Raw genomic sequence first — 21302 nt, forward strand, 5'->3', positions numbered from 1 at the left:
ACTCTGGCCAAGACCCACCGGAGCGGGCGTAAGAGAAGCCAGAGCAGTGCCCCCCAAAGGTGGCTGCTCTGGGATTTCGATCGTGTCTGCACACTATGTCTCCCCCCCCCACTTTTAAAGAGCTAATCACGTTTCCTAACACAGACTCAAGTAAGTATGGAAAGTGTCTTCAGCACTTTGGGAAATACTGACCCAGCCATCGTCACCCCCATTTAACGGCAGCAGGCACCGAGGCCCGGGCCGTGAGGTCACTTGCCCCAGGGCACCCGGGTAGCAGCAGACCCAGGTCCAGACCCTGCTTGGCCTGCTGTCTCCCGTCCAGGGCCTTGAAACCGCACCCAAAGCAGAAGTGGCCCTGAAGAGGGGCGGGGGTGGGGTGGGGTGAGACCGTCACCAGCTGCAACCACAGCCACCTGTCGCACTGGGGCCTGGGGCGTGTCCTGAGCTCCCACCTGACATGGCGCTGTTGCTAGATGTTCACTAGATGGCGCTGTCTCCCTCCCCGTCACTCCCGGATCCTGCCACTTCCACACTCTATAGGAGACGCCTTTTTGGTTCTCCCTCCCTCCAGCCTCACCACTTAGCACCACCCCTTTGCATGGACTTGTGCCCTTTCTCCAGCACCTCCAGTGGGCCCTGGGTTCTGTTCCTCTTTCCTCCGCCTTCTCCCTTCCTGGGAAACACCTACCCTCTCAGGTGACCCATCTGCTTCTCCCTCTAGACTGGCATTTCCTGGGTGACCAACTTGTCCCAGTTTACCCAGGACTTCCCCAGTGTTAGCCCTGGACAGCCCGCACCCTGGGAAAGCCCTCGGTCCTGGGAAAGTAGAGTGGGTCACTCTAGCTCGAATGTCCCCAGTAGGTAGCAAATGGGAGGTAGGCTGAAAAAAGGCTTCCTTGACCAAAACGGTTTTGGCAAGGCTACCATTTATACCCCCACTTTGAGATTCCCAATCGTCTTCATGGCTCCAGGAAGTCCTAGAGGAAAGAAATTCTGACTCTGTTTAACTTATGTCTTGCAAGTTATTGGATCATGGACATCCCTCAGCATGACACGGGACCCCAGTGCTTCTGGGGACAGACACAGTGGGAAACGTGGCTCAAAGGGGTCTGGTTTCTAGAATGTCATGGCTGGTGCTGCTCCCCACCCCCCCCCCCCTCCAAACCAACGTGGAGGGTGGGAAAAGACTGAGGATGGGGGGGCACAACTTGGCTCACCTGTCTGATTGGCTCATATCTGAGCAGTGCTTCCCAAATGCTCATGTGGACCCCTCCCGTGTGAACGTGTAGGATCTGACTCACCGGGCCTGGGTGGGCCCGAGGTCCCGCATGTACGGTGAGGCTCCCCCCTGGGCCCACGCGGAGGAGCAAGTCTGTCTAAACCAGTGGCCTCAGCCCAGCGGCACAGCCCGTCACCCAGGGGGGGAATCTACAACATTCCAGTGCCCGGCCGTGCTCCGGGATCGAGAGCCTGACATCCTGAATCGGCCACGTTTTTTTGGTTTTAAGTTATCAGCTGGACTTTGGTCAGCGTGCCCGAAAAATACTGATGTTCACCGAGGGTCAGAGTATGTGGTGCCTGGAGGTAACGGATCCCTGCCCCACTAAGCCGCCGGGGCCCGGCACGATCAACAGGCGAACGTCCTATAATAAAAAGTAAAACCACGGGAAATGGGGAGAGGAGGTGTTGGCAGCAGGTCGAACGAGGCCGAGAATGAGCTGAGAGATGAGGGCAGAGGGAAAATCGATGCCGAGTGGAAAGGGGAAGGCCAAGCGCAAGTGGGAAGGGGCTGCTTTCCCGGTGGGGCGTGGCCTTCGGGGCATCCCCACCCCCTGCAGGTGTTGGGGGCGGGGCCTCCTCACCGCCTCAGCCCGAACACGTAACACACGGCAACGATCTCCACCAGGACTATGAGCAGCAGGGGCAGCGTGGCAGCGTAGTCGTTGAATATGTCGAACCAGTAGTTGCCGGCCTCCATGGTGAACACCAAGCCGATGACGCAGTTGACGAGGCACACCAGACCTGGGGCCACGAGACCGCACGCTCACCTGCCTGCCACGCCCCCCCGCTCATCCAGTTTCCTGTGTGGCCGCAGAGCCGCCGACCCCGAGGGGACTCTGCCGGGGACCGGCCTCTCTGCGTGTTTGCCACGGGAGTGTGTGTTCCGGGAGGGGTGGGGGACAGCAAAGGTGTCCCGGGGAATGTGTGCCAGACGTCACTGATGTTAATTCTCGGCGCTGTCCTGCAGGGGGGCCCTCAAACTCGAGGGGGAAAGAAAGTTGTGGGCACGGCTATCTGGGGGCGGGGTGGGGGGGCACCCAGCCTGTGGGTCTGGTGATTCTGTTTATCCCAACTCAGCCCCTGAGCTCCTGGGAGGTGAGTCGGGGCAGAGGGTTTGCCCTGCAGGGCATCCCGAGGACTCCTGTGTGGCGGGAAGAGGGAGGAGGGAGAGGAGGGGCAGACGGGAATGTTTACCCAGCTCCCACTACGTGCACCCCAGGCACCTGTCAGGCATTGGATCCAAAAGCCTCAGGAGCCCCCTTTACAGATGGGGAAGCCAAGGGCTCAGAGATACGGAGTAAATTTCCCAACATCCCACAGCAGGTCAGCGACGGAGTCTGGGCTCAGACACTGGCCCTTCTGCCTCCAGAACCCGGGCCCTTGTCCCGGTCTCCTTTGGCTGACTCCCTCGGGCACTCCACAAAGTACCTGACTCGCAAGTTCCCACCTCCCACCTGCCCGTCCCGCCATCATACCATGTGCCGTCACTCACCAAACCCCAGTGCCATCTTGAGGGGACACACAAGGAGAAGGGGCTACGTGTTGGCCGGGAGCTAACGGCACACAGGGTGCTGCTACAGAGACCAGGTGCAAGGGGAGATGCTAAGTGCTAGAAGGTTCCGACGAAGGGTGGGCAGCTCGGCCCAGGTGGTCAGGGCTTTAAGGCGATGGGGTGGGAGCTGGATTGGATTTGGGCTGGGAGAGGGGATGTCCCGGATGCGGTGGGATGGCGCCATGGTGGGTAGGGTGGGGGCCTAGGCGGTAGGGGGGAGGGGGGGTGGACACGTACTGACGGGAAGGGGTGGGAAGGGGCTCTCGGGGCAGGGGCGGGGGCTGGAAATGCTCTGTCTCGACCTAGGCGGTGGTTACTTGAGCGGGAACGTGTGAAAATGATTGAGTTTGTGTTTAAGAAATGTACACGTTCTGTTAACACGGCAGTGGGAACAAAGGCAGAAGCAGGTTCTCTCCTGGCCTGGAGAGTTCTGAGCGCCAGGTCGGTGAGTCCGGCCTTTCCCGGCGCTGGGGCGGCCACTGCGCTGCCTCGTGAGGGAGAACCAGATGCGCGGGCGAGACGCACACGTGCCAGGTTCCAACTGCCCGAGAGGCGGCGAGAGCCACGGCAGGACCGCTAGGAGGTCGCCACCTCCACCAGCACACGGTCCCCGCGGCAGCTTGTCCGTCTGCTCGCGCCCCACGCCCCGCCCTCCCGACCCCCATGTCCTCCGTGGATTGGCCCACTCACCGGAGATGGCCTCCTTGGGCAGGTGGCTGGAGATGACCTTGCTGTCGGTCAGGGGTGTGAGGATGGCCGCCGTGTTCCCCAGCATGCTCCCGATGCCCAGCATCAACAACATGAAGAAATAGAGGACCGACCACAGCTGGGATGCCGCCATGTTCTTAATGGCCTCGGTGTAGACGATGAAGGACAGGCCAGTGCCCTGGACCGCCTGCCCGTGTGAGAAGACACCAGTTAGACACCCCAGTGGACTTACGGCTCCTTGAGCACGCCCAGTGCTAAGCATCCTGGGGGGACCTGGGGACTGGCCACGAGAAGCCACATGCTGAGGCTGGGTTTTCCATCTGCAGACCAGCCCCTCGGGCTTAGCTGGGCTGGATAGAAACGTGAGTCGTCGGGAGTCCGTATTTGCAAAGCGCGAGGAGCACTGGGTCCGTATTTGCAAAGCGCGAGGAGCACGTCTGTTCGGGATGAAATACAACAAAGATAATTTCTGCTCCCGGTATCATGACTGACTAGGTGCTCCGAGGCCTCGGTGGCTGGGAGCTGAGGTGGGAGGGGGGGGGCCAGAGCAAGAGGAGCCCGTAAGGTGGGGTGCTGGCCTGGCCAGCAGGCAACCCGGAGGGCAGTTGTCCCGTGGCCAGATCCCAGCCGTGACAACACCGTTGTGGGGATACTGAACCGCGGAGACAGAACCTAGAGCTCCCTGCTTAAAGACAAACCCCAGAAGCGGTCAAAAGAGGTCATGAGGTGGGGGGTGCCGCCTGGCTACCGGCAGCAGAAGCAAACCCTCTCTGGGGGACAGCTCCCCCAATTTAGACCCGCAGGACCACCAGAGATGATCAAGTGGCGAGCTTGCAAACCGATCTGTAAACCCACGAGAAGACAAGCCACCATAAGTAAAGAGTCAGCGGGACTAAGGTTTAGAACACCCTTCCCCAAGAACGGCAGACGCTGGGGGGCAGATTCAGAACATAGGTCAGCTCCATGGCAAACCAGTGAGCGCAGTGGGATTTGCCAGCGCTGGGTGCAGACGAGAGGGGGTGATCGCTCGTAGGGAATTTACAAACGGTAACGAAATTACTCAGGTTGGCTTTTTATCATTACTATGAGCCAACGCATTCTCAACAGTGATCAAACATTCCTCCCCTTGAGGACAGACTGCCTTCCACTCTCCTGTCCAAGGCCACCAGTGGATCAGCGATGTATGACGTATTTTTCTCGGAGAGAGACAGAGAAAGAGCAGGGAAGGGGCAGAGAGACAAGGAGCGCGAGAGAATCCCCAGCAGGCTCCGCGCTGTTAGTGCGGGGCCCGCCCTAGGGCCCCGTCCCACAAATCTTGAGATCGTGACCTGAGCCGAAATCAAGAGTTGGGCGCTCAACGGACTGACCCGCCCGGGCACCCCTATGCATGACATTTTTAAAGAAACAGAAGATATAATGACCAAGATAAATGTATGACAAGAAACCATTGGAATGAAAAGCAAATTTGAGAGTAAATAGCATCTAAAAACATACTGGATGAAAAGACCCCACTGACAGCTAAGGACTGCTTGCACCTGAGGAGAAAATTAGTGGACTTGGAAATATATCCCAGGGAGGAATCCATAATGAAGAAAAAAAAAAAAGATAAGAAGGTGGGAAAACATCAAAGAGTGGCCTTGCAGGGTGGGATGAGAAGGTCCAGCTGGAATTCCGAACGGGGAAGACAGGCGGAAGTCAAGGCGATGATTACGAGGACATAGGTATGAATGTTCCAGAACTGGTAAGATACACAGGTCCGTGGATCCAGGAAGCCCAACGTCACCCAAGCCCACGCTGGATAAATAAAAATGCATCCACGCTTGGATCGCAGAGGCCAGAGTCCAAGAGAAGATGACAGAGAAATCGGAGCGAAGCCGGGCCCTTTGAAGAAGGACTTTCGAAGAGCAGCGATGGAAGCCAGAATCACAAGGCAAAGATCTCCAATGTGTCAAGAGAAAAGAGCTGTACACCTGGAACTAATATAACACTGTATGTTAATTATACTGAGATTAAAATTAAAAGCAAAAAAAAAAAAGTTTATGTATTTTGACAGAGAGACAGAGAGAGCGAGCATGAGCGGGGAGGGGCAGAGAGGGAGGGAGACGCCAAATCCGAAGAAGGCTCCAGGCTCTGAACTGTCAGCACAGAGCCCAACATGGGGCTCGAACCCACGAATGGTGAGATCATGACCTGAGCCAAAGTCAGATGCTTAACGACTGAGCCACCCAGGTGCCCCTAAAGGAAGGCATTTTAAGGGGCTGCTTGGAATTCTCTCTCTCCCTCTCTCCCTCTGCCCCTCCCTTGCTTGCTCTCTGTCTCTCAAACACACATTTTAAAAAGTGTATTTTATTTATTAAAAAATAAAATTAGGTGGACAAGGTGAAAGCGTTCTAAAAATCCTTGCTCTGTTTGGGTGGGAAGTCACGATATCGTTGAATTTCAGATTTTGTTAAGTTAAATACGCACAGGAAAAATTAGGAAGGAGAAATACACTGTGTCCATTCCAAACAGTAGAGAATCAAGTGGAATGAGGGGGAGAGACGAACAAGAACAAACACAATGGGGGGGAAAAAAAGCCCAGGTTGAATAAAGGAATAACCACGTAATTCTTGGACGCTGAGCCAAGCTTAAAAGTAAGTCAGGAAACCCCCCAAATGTCCAAAACAAAAAGGAAATTTGAAATGAGTTCAGGGAACAGGAACCGAAGCCCACGGAACCGATCAAGGCCTTGAGGGCTGCGGCTTGAGGGCTGGGGCTGTGACACCCGCCCAGGAGGGGGTCAGGCCACAGGCCAGTGTGAGCAGGGAGCCGGGAAAGACTAAGCGTGGCCCCACCCGTGAAATGACCTGATAAGCGAACGTGATGCAAGCCGGATTCCAGAACCAGAGCCAACGTTCCCCGGGAAGTTGGTGCCAGTGGACAAGCCACCAAATGCAGGTGCGGTGGGGACTGGCCTTTGAAGCTCCTGAGCCGTAGAAAAGTAGCTCTGGGGGCCTCATGACGAGCTGTTGTTCTTTAAGCTCTTTAGCGACATCTTTGGTTGAGGAACCAGACATCGTGAGCCACGTCTTAAGAGAAGAATGTGCATGATCCCGGCGTGAAGGCCATAGAAACCACTCTAGGCCCGGGATCCTCAAACAGGGCCCCCGTGGATGGACTTGGGGGGGGAGGAAAGTTAGTAACAAAGGCCTCTCGCTGGGTCAGAACCAGTAGGTCCTCGCCCCCCCCACCGCCCCCCGGGGGGAGGGGCTGCCGAATCGAACAGGCGGCATCTGGGAGGTAACGCACAGGTCTGACACCAAAGGCTGACCGGAGAATCCTCCTTGGCTTCTCTCAGAGGAGAGAAGCGGGCCGAGATCTTGCCTTACCGTGGCCAGCTCTGATTCCAAGCTGCAGTTCCTAATTTGTGGGAGCACCTCGCTGTATTTGCCGGGGAAGGCCGAGGCTAGGTAGCCCTTCACCTGCTCCAGGTTGCTGGCTGTCAGAAAGCCATCTTCAAGGTCAAAGGAGTTGGTCAGCAGCAGAATCACCCTGCAGAGCGGAATGCCAGGTTGACCTTCACTGAGTAGAAAGGCCGCGGTCGCCAACCCCTCTCTCGGAAGCCGGGGTGCTGGGGTTCCCTCCCCTCGGATTGGGCAAGGTCTCTCCAACAAAGGGAATCTGTTGATTGGTGACCTTTTTTTCTTTTTTTTAATTTTTTGATGTTTTAAAAAAGTTTATTTAGTCTTGAGAAGAAGAGAGCAAGCAAGCAGGGGAGGGGCAGAGAGGGAGAGAGAGAGAGAGACAGAGAATCCCAAGCAGGCTCGCGCTGTCAGCACAGAGCCTGACGCAGGGCTCCATCCACAAACCGCGAGCCGAAATCAAGAGTCGGACGCCTGACTGAGTCACCCAGACACCCCGGCTGGTGACCTTTTAAAGTCCGGGGTGACCTTGAATGGCTTTGAGGGAGCCTGAAAGAGGACCAGAGATGAGAAACCAACCCACACAGCTAGGCCACTTAAACCTCTGGGCCCGCATTGTCCGACAGAAATTTTGCGATGATGGGAACATTCCACGTCTGTGCCGTCCCATGTGGCGGCTGAAGCCTTGAATGCGACGGGTGTGACTGAGAGACCGACTTAAATTCATTTACATTTCAATGGAAACCGGTTTAAACAGAAGTGCAATGAACTGATTGTTTGTAACTAACATTAATTAAACCAGTCCACATTTAAATCTGTAGGTGGCCCCTTGGGGCTAGTGACTGCCGTATGGGACAGCCTAGTCTGGATGATGTTTATTATACTATACGTTGGATAAGGCGGGTGGGGGTGGGGGTGGGTGGGGGGCAGACAGGAGATTCTGTAATGGCCCTGGCTCACCCAGAGGGCTCTGGGTTACTTCCAAGGTCAGGGAGACGGGGCAGAAGAAACCGAGGTTTGGCTGTTCAGTGCCTCCCTGTGCTAAGAGCTTTGGACGTACGAAGCTGCCCTCAGCCCTCAGGCGGGGTGCCCGGGGTTGGGCCCGGGTGGAGAGCCGCAAAGCCGGCGTCCTTTGTCCCACGCCCCTTGACTTCCCTGTGCCATCTCTTCCCAGGCGGCTCTCAGAGCTTGGGGGACGGCGGGATGCACCCCCAACCCGAGGCCCCAGGGCTCACGGGGCGGCCTGGGCGGCTTACTTGTTCAAGCAGCTCTCGTAGTTGAAGGTGGCCTTGAAGCCGTAGATGGAGAAGGTCACGACGCTGGCAAAGATGGAGGTCGAGCTGTTGATGAGGGACACGATGATGGCGTGCTTCTGGCAGTTGGTGGAGGGCTGGTTGTAGCTGGCAAAGGCGATCAGGCTGCCGAAGCCCAGGCCGAGGGAGAAGAAGATCTGGGTGGCCGCGTTGATCCAGGCCTTGGGGTTGGCGAGCTGCTCCAACTGCAAAGCCGGCAGGGACGGGGGTGGGGGACCCGGCCGGGTGGCGCTCCCCCGCCCCGTAACCCACCGACCGGCAGAGGGCGGGAGGCCCAGGGAGGGGGAGTGATATGTAAAAGGAGCCCCTGATCCATGACCAGGCACTGTGCGGGCCCGGGCCCCCACGAGATGGAGGTGGTGTGGGCTGGGGCTGGAGCTCTGGGTCTGGGATGACGGTGGGAGGTCATTTGGAATGTGGGGGGCATTTGCGGGGGCGGGGGGGGCTACCACAGCCATCTTGTTTCCAGGCGCCAGATTTGCCAAATGAACTTGTTTTGTCCCAAAGGCGATAGTGCCCCCCCCCCCCACACCCTCTGGCGACTGATGAGCGTTGGCTGTGGGGCGTCGGGGAGCGGGGTCTAAGGAGGGATCACAGAAAACCCTGCGGGGTGTGGATTCACCTCTGTAAGGGAAGGGGTGCGGGCAGGTGTGCGGGAGGGAGAGAGGTGGCTGGGTGGTAAATCCGTAGACTGCCAGGAGGGTGTGGGGTGAGAGTGGGGGCCGGGAGGCCAGATGCGGGGCTGGGGTATCAGTCACTCGGGGTGGGGGGGGCGCTGAGGAGGAGGAGGGCGGGCGGACCAAAGATTCAGTGTCCCAGAATGAACAGGGCTTGGGGACGGCCTGGCTGAGGAGGTGACCCAGTGCCCGTAGGTAATCCACACCGCCCCCACCCACCTCCCTGGGTCTTCCCCTCTTTCCACCCATCCCGGAAGATCGAAGGTCCCCTTCCCTCCAGCCCGTACCTTGGGCGTGAACATGTACGCCAGGCCGTTGGTGGCTCCGTGGAGCGTGAGGCCCCTGACCAGGTAGATGATGAGCACACAGTAGGGCAGCAGCGCGGTAAAATACACCACCTGCGGGCGCCAGAGGGCAGAGTCAGCGTCCTGGAGACACGGTGCCCACAGTGCCCCTCTTGTCCCTGCGACAGACCTGAAGGCCTCACGAAGCACCACACGATCACACGTCCAGCTGGCAGCTGGCAAGTGCAGGGGGGCTGGGTTTGAGTTTGGGCCGGAGGAGAAAGTGGGGACGTGGGATGCATTTGCCCACCTCCGTAACTGCCGGGCAATCTGCTTCAGGAGAAACAGGAGACCTCTGCCTGCCACTCTCCCTTCAACCGGACCTCATTCCAGAAAGGATTTGAGGCCGGGGCGCCTGGGTGGTTAGGTCAGTTAAGCGTCCGACTTCGGCTCGGGTCATGATCTCACGGTCCGTGAGTTCGAGCCCCGCGCTGGGCTCTGGGCTGACAGCTCGGAGCCTGGAGCCTGCTTCGGATTCTGTGTCTCCCTCTCTGCTCCTCCCCCACTCATTCTCTCTCTCTCTCCAAATAAACATAAAAAGTTAAAACAGGAAAGAAAGGATTTGAGGCAGCCCACAAAAATATACCTAGCACATTAACATTAAAAAAATGTTATTTTTTTTAAGTTTATTTATTTATTTTGAGAGAGAGCGAGGGGAGGGGCAGAGAGAGAGAGACAGAGAGAGAGAGTCCCAAGCAGGCTCCACAGTCAGCACAGAGCTCTCCCCGGGGCTCGAACTCACGAACCAGGAGATCATGACCTAAGCCGACCTAAGTCAGACGCTTAACCGACTGAGGCGCCCTGCTTTACCTTGTCTTTAAAAGAAAAAACAAAACCAAGAGAAACCCCCAAAAAACCCAGGGGCTGGGAGCAAGGCACGTCTCTCCAGAACGGAGCCCCGAGAGAAACTTGGCCCTGAGAGGAGCTTGTAAGGGAAACGTGATGATGTGGGCGTGGGGAGCGTGTCCCTATCAGGAATATGACACAAACTCGATGAGCTGATATTTTATGAGCGGCTTCGCTGTCGCGGGGTTGAACACTGGACGCGAATGGCCTTTCTGGTCGACCAAATCGTGTTCCTGCTGACACGACACGTATCACGAGTCCGGTGGTGTTCGTGGTGGTTTGGGCGACCGCCTCACGCTCTGGTCCTGCTGACTCTTACACGGCTTCGAACGGGGATCTGCCGGTGCCCGGATGCCCATCCGGGAACTGGCGCTTTTCCTCCCTATCGACTGCGTATGCGCCCCAGAGCCCCTTTACTTAAAGCCCAGAAGTACTTCGCAAAAAGAATCTTGCGAAGGCGGTTTTTGCTTAAGGTGTGGGTCCTCCGGTGCGAAATGTGCCTGGGGGCCCATGTCCAGATGGGCCCGGATGGCACTGGGCCCTCCCCTCCCGCTGAGGCATTGGCGCCACCTTCCCGGCCACTCCCGAGGCCACCAGAGGAACAGTCTGTGCCCCCTCACCCCAGGGGAGGGCAAGCAGAGGTGGGGCGTGTCTTTTACCACTGATCCCTCACTGAGGTCATCGTGACTTGAGAAGTCATCAACCCAGCTGGGATGACGGGTATGGGGCGGAGACAGATGAGGGCCAGGGCATCGGCCAGCGCGCTGAAGGACATCAAGGGCAAGAGAGGAGGGGTGACTGATGTCCACAGCCAGGGGACGCTTTGAGGACACGGAAGGCAGGTCCCTGGAACTTCCCTCCTTCCCCTCAGGTAAACGAGTGTCCTGGGGGGCGGGGGAGGGGCTCTCCGGGCTCCCTCCTCCCTCATCAGGGAAGCTGGGCATGTGGCCCAGCCTACACCACTGGAAGAAACCATTTCTGACCAGTCTGCAACAATTCATTGGAGGGGAAGAAAAGGAGATTCCAAGAGAAGAGGCCAGGAAATGGTACACCGTTTTTAACAGAATTAATCCCCATAAATAAAGCTGTGGGGGCGCTCTGTCGTGGAGACGGGGTGCGGCTTGAGCAGAGGCAATGGGATAAGTGTTCGTGGCATGGCATGACCTCATACAGCACTTGTATAAATGATCTGGAAAAGAGTTGACAGATACTGCCCTCGGATCTTCTGTATCATGCTCATAATCATCTGGTGGAGACAAATTGCAAAACCCATGTTTTTATGAGCATAAAATACTAGCCAAGCTTCGAGATGGGACAGAGGGAGTAGCTGCGGGCTCTAAGTTCTTCCAGAGAAGGTTCACTAGTCTTTTAGCTTGGCCATGGGACGGGGCGCTGTTGGGGCTTCGATGCTGGCCGTCACGGAGTCTTGGAGACCAACAGAAGACGCCAGGCACAGTACTGGGCTCGTCACGGGGTACCTAAGATACTATGGGTCATTCTGGTCCTGCTGCCTCAAGAGAAACACGGTGGGGCTGGAGGAGGCGACGCAGGTGGTCAGGACGGTGAGGGCAGGTGGCCTCTTAGGAACTTCTGAAGGGAAAAGTTGGGATGGATCAAGTCACAAAAGGTATGGAGAGAGCAAACAGGAGGCGATTCACTGGACAAGAGGATGGGGAGTCTTAGGGACAAAGCTGGGTGTGTCCCAGCTCTGCCCTCACTGGTTGGTGCCCCGGGGCGGGCTCCTTTGCCCCTCCACACCTCGGGTGAGTGGGATAATGAAATCCACTCCGAAGGGCTTTTGCAAGACTGAGGCAAGGCGCACGCCCAGCCCGCAGGGGACTGGCTAGGAGTGAATGGGTATGAGGCGGGTGTCACCGGGGGTCCCGGGCGCCTGCCGAAGCTTGAGAAAGATGGCAGGTGCTGGAAACACTGCAGGAGAAACTTTCCACCTGGGGCAGATTAGAGTTCAAGAGCATCTCAGCCCCCTCCCATGCCCCCGGAAGGAGTATAAAGCTGGGGGTGCACCAAGGAGAGAAGGTTTGGAAATCAGGCCTGACAGCAGCTCAGAGCAAAGGTTCTCAGACTCAGCTGCAGATTAGAACCCTCCCGGGGGAAGCTTTTAACATCCCGAGGCTCAAGTCCCTCCCCGCCCTGATCACTCCAGGGCCTCTTGGGGGAGGACCTGAGATACCAGAGTTCTAGAAGCTCTCCAGGTGACCCGGATGTGCCGTCCAGTTTGAGAGCCAGCGGCCAGGGTGTCTGGGGGACGTGCGCAGTGACTTAAGGCTTTTAAAGAAGGGAAGACTCACTGTCGAGGTGCTCGGTGCCGCTCGGGTGGTGTGGCTTTGGGGACAGCTGCCTGGCACAGACATGCTCATCCGTGTAGGGACCGGGAACGCCCCCACTTCAAGACCGCAACTTCAAGCACCTCTGGCCACGTTCACGGTCGCCTCACAGGGGATTCGTGCCGGTGACATCGCCGCTGCCCTCCCTTCCCCTCCCCCCCTCCGCCCCCCCCACCACGGCTTCTGCGCCCTCGCGAGCACCGCCCAGGTCCCGGGCGGGGGGCGCTGTGCGGACCCACCTTGCCGGTGGACTCGGTGCCCCGCAGGATGCAGAGGTACACCACCAGCCAGGCCAGGAGGAGGCAGAGCCCCTGCTCCCACTGCACGCCCCCGCTGTCCTGGATGGACGGCGAGATGTTGAGGGTCTTCCGGTACCAGAAGTACTGTGTCGAGGTCGCCTTCTCGCACTCCTCGTCGTAGCCTGTGCGGTTGCCGTTCAGCGGGCACACGGACCACGGCAGGGGATCCTTGGGGATCAGAACAAGCACACGGCCAGGTGAGGGCTGGGGATGAAGGGCAGAGCGGGGAAGGACGGGAATGGGCCTGACGGGAAGGGTGCCTGGTCCCCAAAGGACAGGAGCATCCGAAGGCAGACAGGGACCAGGAGGGCCGGTCGGGGGCACAGACGGGCTTGGGGGGAGGAGAGAGGCGGGGAGAGGGCTTCGCGCACCGTGCAACCCCACAGGAGTTTGTTGAGGATCATCTGGCTCTGCCGTGGGTCCGAGACACTGGACCAGACAGACGACGGCCAGACCGTCTACGAGAATAGAACCCACAACCTCTGCAGCAATGAGCCCATGGACTCCAGCCACAGCATCTTGCAGGGAGTGGCCTGGAGTGGGGTGGGCAGGACCTGGGCAGTGACAGCCAGTGTCCCTAACTCACGTGCTCCCCGACCCCAGACCAACTGGAGAAAGCCCGATCTGCTCCCCTCACCGCACAGATAGCCCCCCCTACCCCAGTCAGGGCACACCGGAAGCCGTGCCTTTTTTCCCACTGACACACCTTCCCCATTCCTCTGCCTGCCCTGGGGTCTCTGCCGAAGGCAACGATCGCAAGCTCTGGATAAATTGCTTCAGTCTGTTCTCATTTGGGCGGACTTGGCTTATTTTCACACATTCCTAGCAAGTCCCGGCTTGAATGAGACTCAGGTCCTTCCCTCACTAACAGGCGGTGGGGACTTGCTTCTCCCAGGACAGACGCTGGGTTTAGAAGTCAGGCAGGGGTGAGGTTCAGCCTCCCTGCAGCCACCTTGTGTGCCTAAGACAGAGAGAATCCAGCACTGCTGACTTCAGTGGAGCCTGAGTCAAGCTATACCTGAAGCAGTTCCCCTCCTGGACTTTGTAGATAGAGTCAGTAAGAGCCTCTTCTGCTTCAGCCAGTTTGAACTGGGTTGTCTGTCACTTAGGAACAAAAGAGCCTAGAGATGTGTGCACGATGAACAGGATAGAAGTGGGAGCTGAGGAAGGGCGGGCAGTGGATTTAATTCTGGCTCTGGGGGCAGGGGGCAGGGGACAGGGATTAGGAGTCCCACCTCTGCTCTGCCAAGCCCCACATCCATCACTTTTGCTTGTTTCTGGGTCCCGTAAGCTCAGATGTCATTAGACAAAAGTTCTCCACTGACAGAAGCAAGTCCTGGCCCACTGGGTTCCATCTGTGCGTTTCAGGGGAAACAGACGTCACCTCATGGGCCAGGGCCACTCTACCGAAGAGCAGCTGGAGCCCAGCTTTGTCCACCTGGAAAATGCTCGGGACCTGTGCAGGGGTCGGGGGTGGACCCCTGGCCTGTTGAAATTCGAGTCCGTTTCTAGCTTTGACCAGAATAGTTCTGAAGACGGTCCCCAGCAGTTCCTTCCATGGAAAGGCGGCATTTACAGCCCCTCCCCGTGAATCTGGGCTGACCTGTGACAGAATGCAGTGACGTGACGCAGTGCCCCTTCCCAGCCCGGGCTTCCTGGGGCCTCGCAGCCCTCATTGTCACGCTCCTGGAAACCAGCTGATGTGTAAAGACCTTTGGCCATACCGCTGGGCAACAGAGACTCATGGAGAGAATGGCCACATAGAGCCAACTGAGATGCTCGGCGGCAAACCAGCGCCATACCCCAGGCAGGTGGGAGGGTCCCTCGCGGGCTGGGAGTCTGGTGGAGCTACCCAGCCCACAGCCCCTTGGGCCACTGGTCCGTCCACTGGACCATTGCTGAGCCAGCCTGGGCTGGCCTGGTTCCCAGCCTCGGCTACATGACTGAATCCCGGGGAGAAGGGAGGCTTTAAAAAAAAAATACGGTGCCCAGGCTGCACCCCCAGTGACTCTGACTGCATCGGTCTGGGTGGGGCCCGGGCCTCGGAGTTTTGAAAGCTCCCCCAGGGGGAGGAATTTAAGCGAGTGCAAGGACTTACGAAACTGACCATTTCCCAGCAGCCAGCCTCCCCTCCTCGGAATCAGTGGGTCAGGCTCGCATTTTGTATCTGGTTTTCTAACAGCCCCCGGTGCTTCTTGTGGGCAAGGTCCTAGACAGGAGGCTGGGAAGCCTGGTAGGGGGATGGACAGGCTTCAGTCCCTGAGGCCAGGCTGCTGGCGTCCAGTCTCACAGCTACTCAGTTCCCCTCCGCTGATGCGGGGCACCCCACATCGCAGGGCTGTGGTGACGGTTCCTGGGTGATTACCTCTAAAGTGCTTGCAACTGTGCGGGGCCCTGAGCTGGCTTTGAGGGAGCGACCGCTGCTTCAGTTACTATCATTACGTGACCACGGAGGAGGGCTCCAGAGTGGGGGAACTAAAGGAGAAGTCCAGGGGCCTGGGAAGGACAGACCGAATGGACAGTCGAGTGATTTTCAGGAGTTGCTGGTCCTTGCACTTCTGAGAGTTAGGAAAACGTGTCTCATTTCTTGAGACAACCTTATTTTCACCTTGGGAAGGTGGTCAAATATTCCTGATTTTGTTAGAACAGGATATGTTGCTTCTACCCTTGGAAAACTGTTTCTAAAAGTATACAGAGGCATAATGCGGGCAATGCATATGGCAACTCTTCAGTTGGAGTTCCATTGTGCAGTGCACCACCCGCCCAACTGTACATGATAGCTCTGCACAGAGGAGGAGGAGTGGCCACCAGGGGGGGAGAGTCAGAGGAGCTGTTTCCACCCAGAAGGTAGAGGAGAGGCAGGGCTGTGGCCAGTCTTCATGGACTCAGGGAGAAGATGGGGGCTGCAATTAAGCTCAGAGCAGAGAGCCCTTCCTGTCAGGGATGCACACGAGGCATTTCCCCATGGGGCGACCCTGGTAGGGTTGACCGGGTGGCCAGAGCGGGGCGTGGATGTAGCATCTTCCGAGTGTAGATGCCACGTTCTGACTACTGAAGTCATTCACCCGGGCATTCCTCGGGGCGCCAAAGGCTCACGGCTGTGCCCAAGTGCTCCAGAGCGTGGCCCCACAAGTTGGGGTTAATCCACAGTCCCTGGTCGGCCCCGCCTTGCTTTTGGACCCTGGGGACAGCGTCTGTCCTGCAAAGGCCGGGTTCAGTGGCAAAGGGCGTGGCGTCTGCCCGGGGAGCTTCTGTCCCAGACGGAGGAGGCTGCTGGAAGGCAAGCCGGGGGCAGCGGGGAGGGGGTCCCCGAGAGTGAAAGGCAGGTGCCGAGGAAGAGCCGTGAGCACGGGCGGCAGAAGGGAAGACTCCTCTCGGCTTGGATACAAAGAGCACCTCTCAGTGAGGAGTTAGGGTTCTCGCTTCTCTAGGATGTTCGGCCCCTTCCCATTTTCTGCCACGAGCGTCAGCTATGGCCATAAATCAGAAATACAGGTTTAAAGTGTTCATCTTTGGGAGTAGCCCCTGCTGTGTTACAGGGGTGCCGACGGTCGTTCTAGAAGAACTTTGGTCTGCAGGGAAATGTGGGGGCTCTGCCTGGAGCCAGGAGGCTGGGAGGACAAGCGACCAGAGCCGGAAGGGGGAGGAGGAGGGGAAGGGGGCATGAGTGGGGGTGAGGGGCGTGGCAGGGGAAGTCCTCCTGCTCTTACTGGGTTGGTGGCTCTCTCCATCCACACATTCTCCCCTGGAGCATCTGGTGGTGCTTCATACTTTGGGGGGGGGGGGAGGTCACATCTTTCAGAACGTGACGTAAGCCAGAAACCCGCTCCCCAGAAACGCACACACGCGCACACGCGCGCACACACACACAATGGCAGGGTCCCGTGGATGCCTGGCTCGGGAGCCCTCCGCTCGCGTGGGCTGCTCAGCCTCCCCCAGCCCCTGAGGCCGCCGCCCCCCCCCATCCTCACCCCTGTCCCCCCCCCACCCCGCCCCACCCCCGCCTCGGGGTGTGGCCTTGCTCTCCTCTCCCTGCCCCGCTCCCCGCGCCCGCTCTGGCACGGGCTCGCTCACCTGGAAGGAGTGGAAGAGGTACCAGAAGGCCCAGGCGTTGATGATATTGTAGTACATGGAGAGGAAGAAAGACACCACCACGCTGGCGAGGCCTGGGGGGGGGGGCAGACGCGCGCTGAGGACTCCCGCGTCCGCCTCTCTCTCCCTCCCCGCCTCGCCCTCTGTCTCTGTCTCTGTCTCTCTCTCTCTCTCAAAAATACATAATAAAAAAGCATTAAAAAAGCAAACTTAGCATGAGAGGCAGGCTGTCATTGACAAGTGCCACCCTGATGCTAGACGTCACAGGTGCTCCCCCCTTGGCTTCCCTGACGCCGAGTCACTTGTGCCAAACCCTGCCTCGCGGTGGCCAGGGACGGGGGTACGTGGAGGGGTGTCTGGAGTGGAGGGGCCCGGAGACCACACCGGGCCCCCCCCCCCCCCCCCCCCGCCAACCCAGAGCCACCGTGCGCATCTCCGCCCACCCCCACCCTCAGGGACATCCCGTTGGCCGTCTGAAATCGGCCGTGGCGGAAGTCTTTACACCACGGGTATCAGGGAATGCCGAAAACAGGCCTCCCCTTCCCCCCCCACCCCGAGAGCTGGCCGTTAAACATTCACCAGCGCCCCTGCTTGGCACACACATCCGGTATCTTTCCTATTTAGGCAGCAAATGCCACCTCTGAGAAGCCCTCTGTGATTGATTACTCGGGCAGATCGTAAAACCACACACCTCCTTGTTAAAAATTAACAGCCCTTCGCGATGAGGAGGCAGTTCGGGTTCAGAGATGATGCCTGAGGCCGCGGACACACTTCTTCTGCCTCCGAGACTACATGCCACGCCAAGCATACACCCTCCTTGCTCCTGAAACACCGCTCTGCTTCCCTGCCTACCTGGCTGGAGGCGGGAGGGCTGAGCAGAAGAGACCGTGGCCAAGGGCTGGCCAAAGTTCCTCCCGCCCACAGGCAGCCCTGGAACGTGAGGGTTGTGCAGGGCGGGTTAACTAACCATCGCCGAGAGGCGCCGGGGACGCACCAGCTCGGAGGAACTCAGGGGACACGGGATGCACAGCGCGCCCAGCGCGCCACCCGTGTGCCCCTCTGCTTCCCCGCACTGGAGACATTAACGGGCCCTCGGTGGTGCAACAAAGATAACACGAGCTCGTGTGCATGTATCATACAGGCTGACACCCGGCACGTAGTAGGTGCTCACGAGAAGGAGCCATTATTAATCATTAGCAAGGAGCAGTTAGAGCTCCCAGAGCGGTAGCTGCTGGGAGACTGAGTTGCAGCTCCTTGGCTGGGCAGCTATTTCCTTTTACAGAAGAGCCAGCTGAGGCTCACAGAAGAGAGGCAGTGTGGTATCGGCCCCCCAGAGGGTGTGCCGCCCCCCCTTCTTCACTGACCTGCGGGTAAGGGATCGAGCCCCCCTCGGCTGACATCCCGCGGCACCCCCTCCGGGGCTCTCTCTTGGGCCTTGCGCTCGCCCCTTGCTCTGCCTGCCCTGCCAGCCAACGGGCTCCCACCCACACCCCCTGCTGTCCAGGATCCAGGAGAGTGCCCACTTACCAACACCACCAAGGTAGGGGCTGATGGTCCTCCAGGCACCGATGCTGCCCTGCCGCATGCGCTGGCCCACTGCCAGCTCCAGGTACAGGAGGGGCATGCCCTCTACAACAAGCATGATGATGTAGGGCACCAGGAAACTACCTGCGGGTGTCCAGAGCCAACACCAGGCTGTCACCGATGAGTTTAACTCCGGAGCCCACCTGACCTCCATGCACATCCACCCTCCCTCCCTCCCTTCCGGCTTTCCACTTGTCCATTCATCTTTCTACCTTTCCACCCACCCATCCTCCCACATCTCCACTCATCCTCCATCCTTCTGCCTGCACTCTCTCCCACCTTTCCCACAACCCACTGTTCTTTCATTCCCCTCGCTCGTAGGTCACGTATCCATTTTCTTCTATTCATCCATCCACCCATCCAAGCATCCATTCAGCCACCCATCCAAGCATCCATCCATCCACCCACCCATCCACCCACCATCCAACCATCCATCCATCCATCCACCCAGCCACCCATCTATCCAGCCAACCAACCATCCATCCATCCACCCACCCACGAACCCATTCAACCACCCACCCACCATCCAACCATCCATCTATCCACCCAGCCACTCATCCATCCAACCAACCATCCATCCATCCACCCACCCATTCAACCACCCACCCACCATCCATCCATCCATCATCCACCCAGCCACCCATCCATCCAACCAACCATCCATCCATCCATCCATCCACCCACCCACCCATCCAACCATCCACCCATCCACCCATCCAAGCATCCATCTACCCACCCACCCACCCATGCATCCACCCATTCACCCATCCATCCACCCACCCATCCATCCATCCTCCCACCCACCCACCCATCCATCTATCCACCTACCAATGCACCCACTCAACCACCCACCCACCATCCAACCATCCATCCAGCTATCCAAGTATCCATCCACCCATCCACTTACCCCCCCATCTATCTACCCATTCACCCATCCACCCACCCACCCATCCATCCACCCATCCAAGCATCCATCCACCACCCAACCATCCATCCACCCACCCACCCACCCGCCCACTCAACCATCCACCCACCATCCAACCATCCATCCATCCATCCATTCACCATCCAACCATCCATCCATCCATCTACCCACCCATCCACCCATCCATCCATCCTTCTATCCTTTCTATCTTTCTCTTTCTCCATCCAGCCGTTCATCCATCTATCTGTGATAACATGCAGACTTGTCAGTTAAAAAGTTTAAATACTTCCATCCTGGGTGGTAAACTGCCATTGTCCCAAGCCCCTTGAGTGCCTCCCTCAATGCCTCAGCTGCCCCAGCCCCTCTGCCAGAAACCCTATTCCATCTTCTGTGGCAGTAACCAATGGCAGAGGCAGGGGCTTGGTGTCTATGTACGGGGAGACAAGCGGTCCTCAACAGACAGAGCCTAGGCCACCATCTCCTTTTACAGAGCACCTCCATTGTATGTGTGTCTGTTTTATACAGTGGCCCTCAGCTTAACATTTTGTTTTAATAAAGAGTACTATGGCTAACGCAAATTTAAAACCCACCTGTTCCTCGGGGCCGTCTGCAGATAAGAGCCTGTGGTGATAGTACGGAGCCAGGGGGTGTGGATGGACTATGGAAGCCCTCCCCACTGCTGGCACCTGGACAGAGGCGGGCAGCCTGCTGGGGGCTCCCCACACCCCTGCCCTGCACAGCCCTGCCCAAAGCTTCTCCTGTGAGCCCCGCCCCTCCTTCCCTGAAGTCCTGCTCATCCCTCCCCCCTGCTCCCAGCAACTTGGCAGAGAACCCGGGAAAAGGTCCCAGAGGAGAAGAGGGCAGGACTCCTGATTAAAATAAAACCCTGACATTACAGCTGCAGGGATTAAGGGCAGGTTACAGAAGGAACTGGTTCCAAAAGTGTATAGGTAAAGAATGAAATACGTATGCTTCCGTGAACATCGAATATTTACGAAAATGCCTCCGTCGCGCTTACGTGCTGCCCCGGGGCCTGCTTTCCTCCCCCGACCACAACACGACCATTTGTGTCACCCTCGTGTAGCTGTACGTCATCCCACTTGGAAAACACACCCAGATTCATTTCATTGGTCCTCGGACACTGGGCTGTAGCTAGGTCCCTGCTATCATGTAAAAAAAAAATTGTTTTAAATGTTTTTATTTATTTTTGAAGGAGAGAGAGACAGAGCACAAGCGGGGAAAGACCAGAGAGAGAGGGAGACACAGAATCCGAAGCAGGTTCCAGGCTCCGAGCTGTCGGCACGGAGCCCGACGGAGGGGCTTGAACTCATGAACCGTGAGATCATGACCTGAGCTGAAATCGGTCGCTTAACCGACTGAGCCACCCAGGTGCCCCGGGTCCCTGCCATCCTCAACAGAGCAGTGGGACCGAGCTTGGTTCACGTGTTCGGTTCTCTCCTCGGGATAGAGATCCCAGAAGGAGAGTGGCTGGCACCAGGGCCACGCAGAGATCAGGCAGAGTCAGCTCCCACCGTGGAGAGAAAGCCACGGCCGTGCGCGTGGGACCACCGGGCCTTGTCCTCCCTGCTCCCACGGGGGCCTACGACAAGCGCTACCCTCTCACTTCTGGACTCTGCTCTGATGACTCTGCCAGGCCCCGCCCCCTTCCTGCCCCAGGGAAACGTGTTTGGACGTCTTACCAGGTGCCTCTCAGCAGCAGAGAGTCCAAGAGGCCGGCTGCTCTTGGACTGGAAGGGGGCTGCCACCTACAAACCCAGCAACATTCAAACCCTCAGTGGTTCTAAGAAAAAGCTCATTTTCCCCCAAGGCATTAAACAGTAACCACAGGAGGCCTGGCAAGGTCTTTGACAGGGCCGGGCTGATGGCCCAGTGCCCACGGGAAGCTGGAAATCCAAGGCCCGTGCCCAGGTGGTA

The 21302-nt window shown here is 58.0% G+C and overlaps 1 protein-coding gene across 1 annotated transcript in view; it reads right to left on the reverse strand.

Annotated features, from left to right (window-relative positions):
* Positions 1–21302, reverse strand: part of SLC6A20 (solute carrier family 6 member 20) — a 39432-nt gene that overhangs the window by 5376 nt on the left and 12754 nt on the right. Inside the window, exons 2-9 of the mRNA XM_019416543.2 lie at positions 18386–18526; positions 16841–16932; positions 12707–12934; positions 9220–9330; positions 8199–8440; positions 6910–7072; positions 3524–3728; positions 1863–2022 (exon numbers count right to left, since the gene is read on the reverse strand). Coding sequence (XP_019272088.2) covers positions 1863–2022; positions 3524–3728; positions 6910–7072; positions 8199–8440; positions 9220–9330; positions 12707–12934; positions 16841–16932; positions 18386–18526 — 1342 coding nt within the window. The remainder of the gene's footprint in view (positions 1–1862; positions 2023–3523; positions 3729–6909; positions 7073–8198; positions 8441–9219; positions 9331–12706; positions 12935–16840; positions 16933–18385; positions 18527–21302) is intronic.

Source organism: Panthera pardus, unplaced genomic scaffold (genome assembly GCF_024362965.1).
Source record: "Panthera pardus isolate Hobbes unplaced genomic scaffold, ASM2436296v1 HiC_scaffold_8, whole genome shotgun sequence".
Lineage (NCBI taxonomy): Eukaryota > Metazoa > Chordata > Mammalia > Carnivora > Felidae > Panthera > Panthera pardus.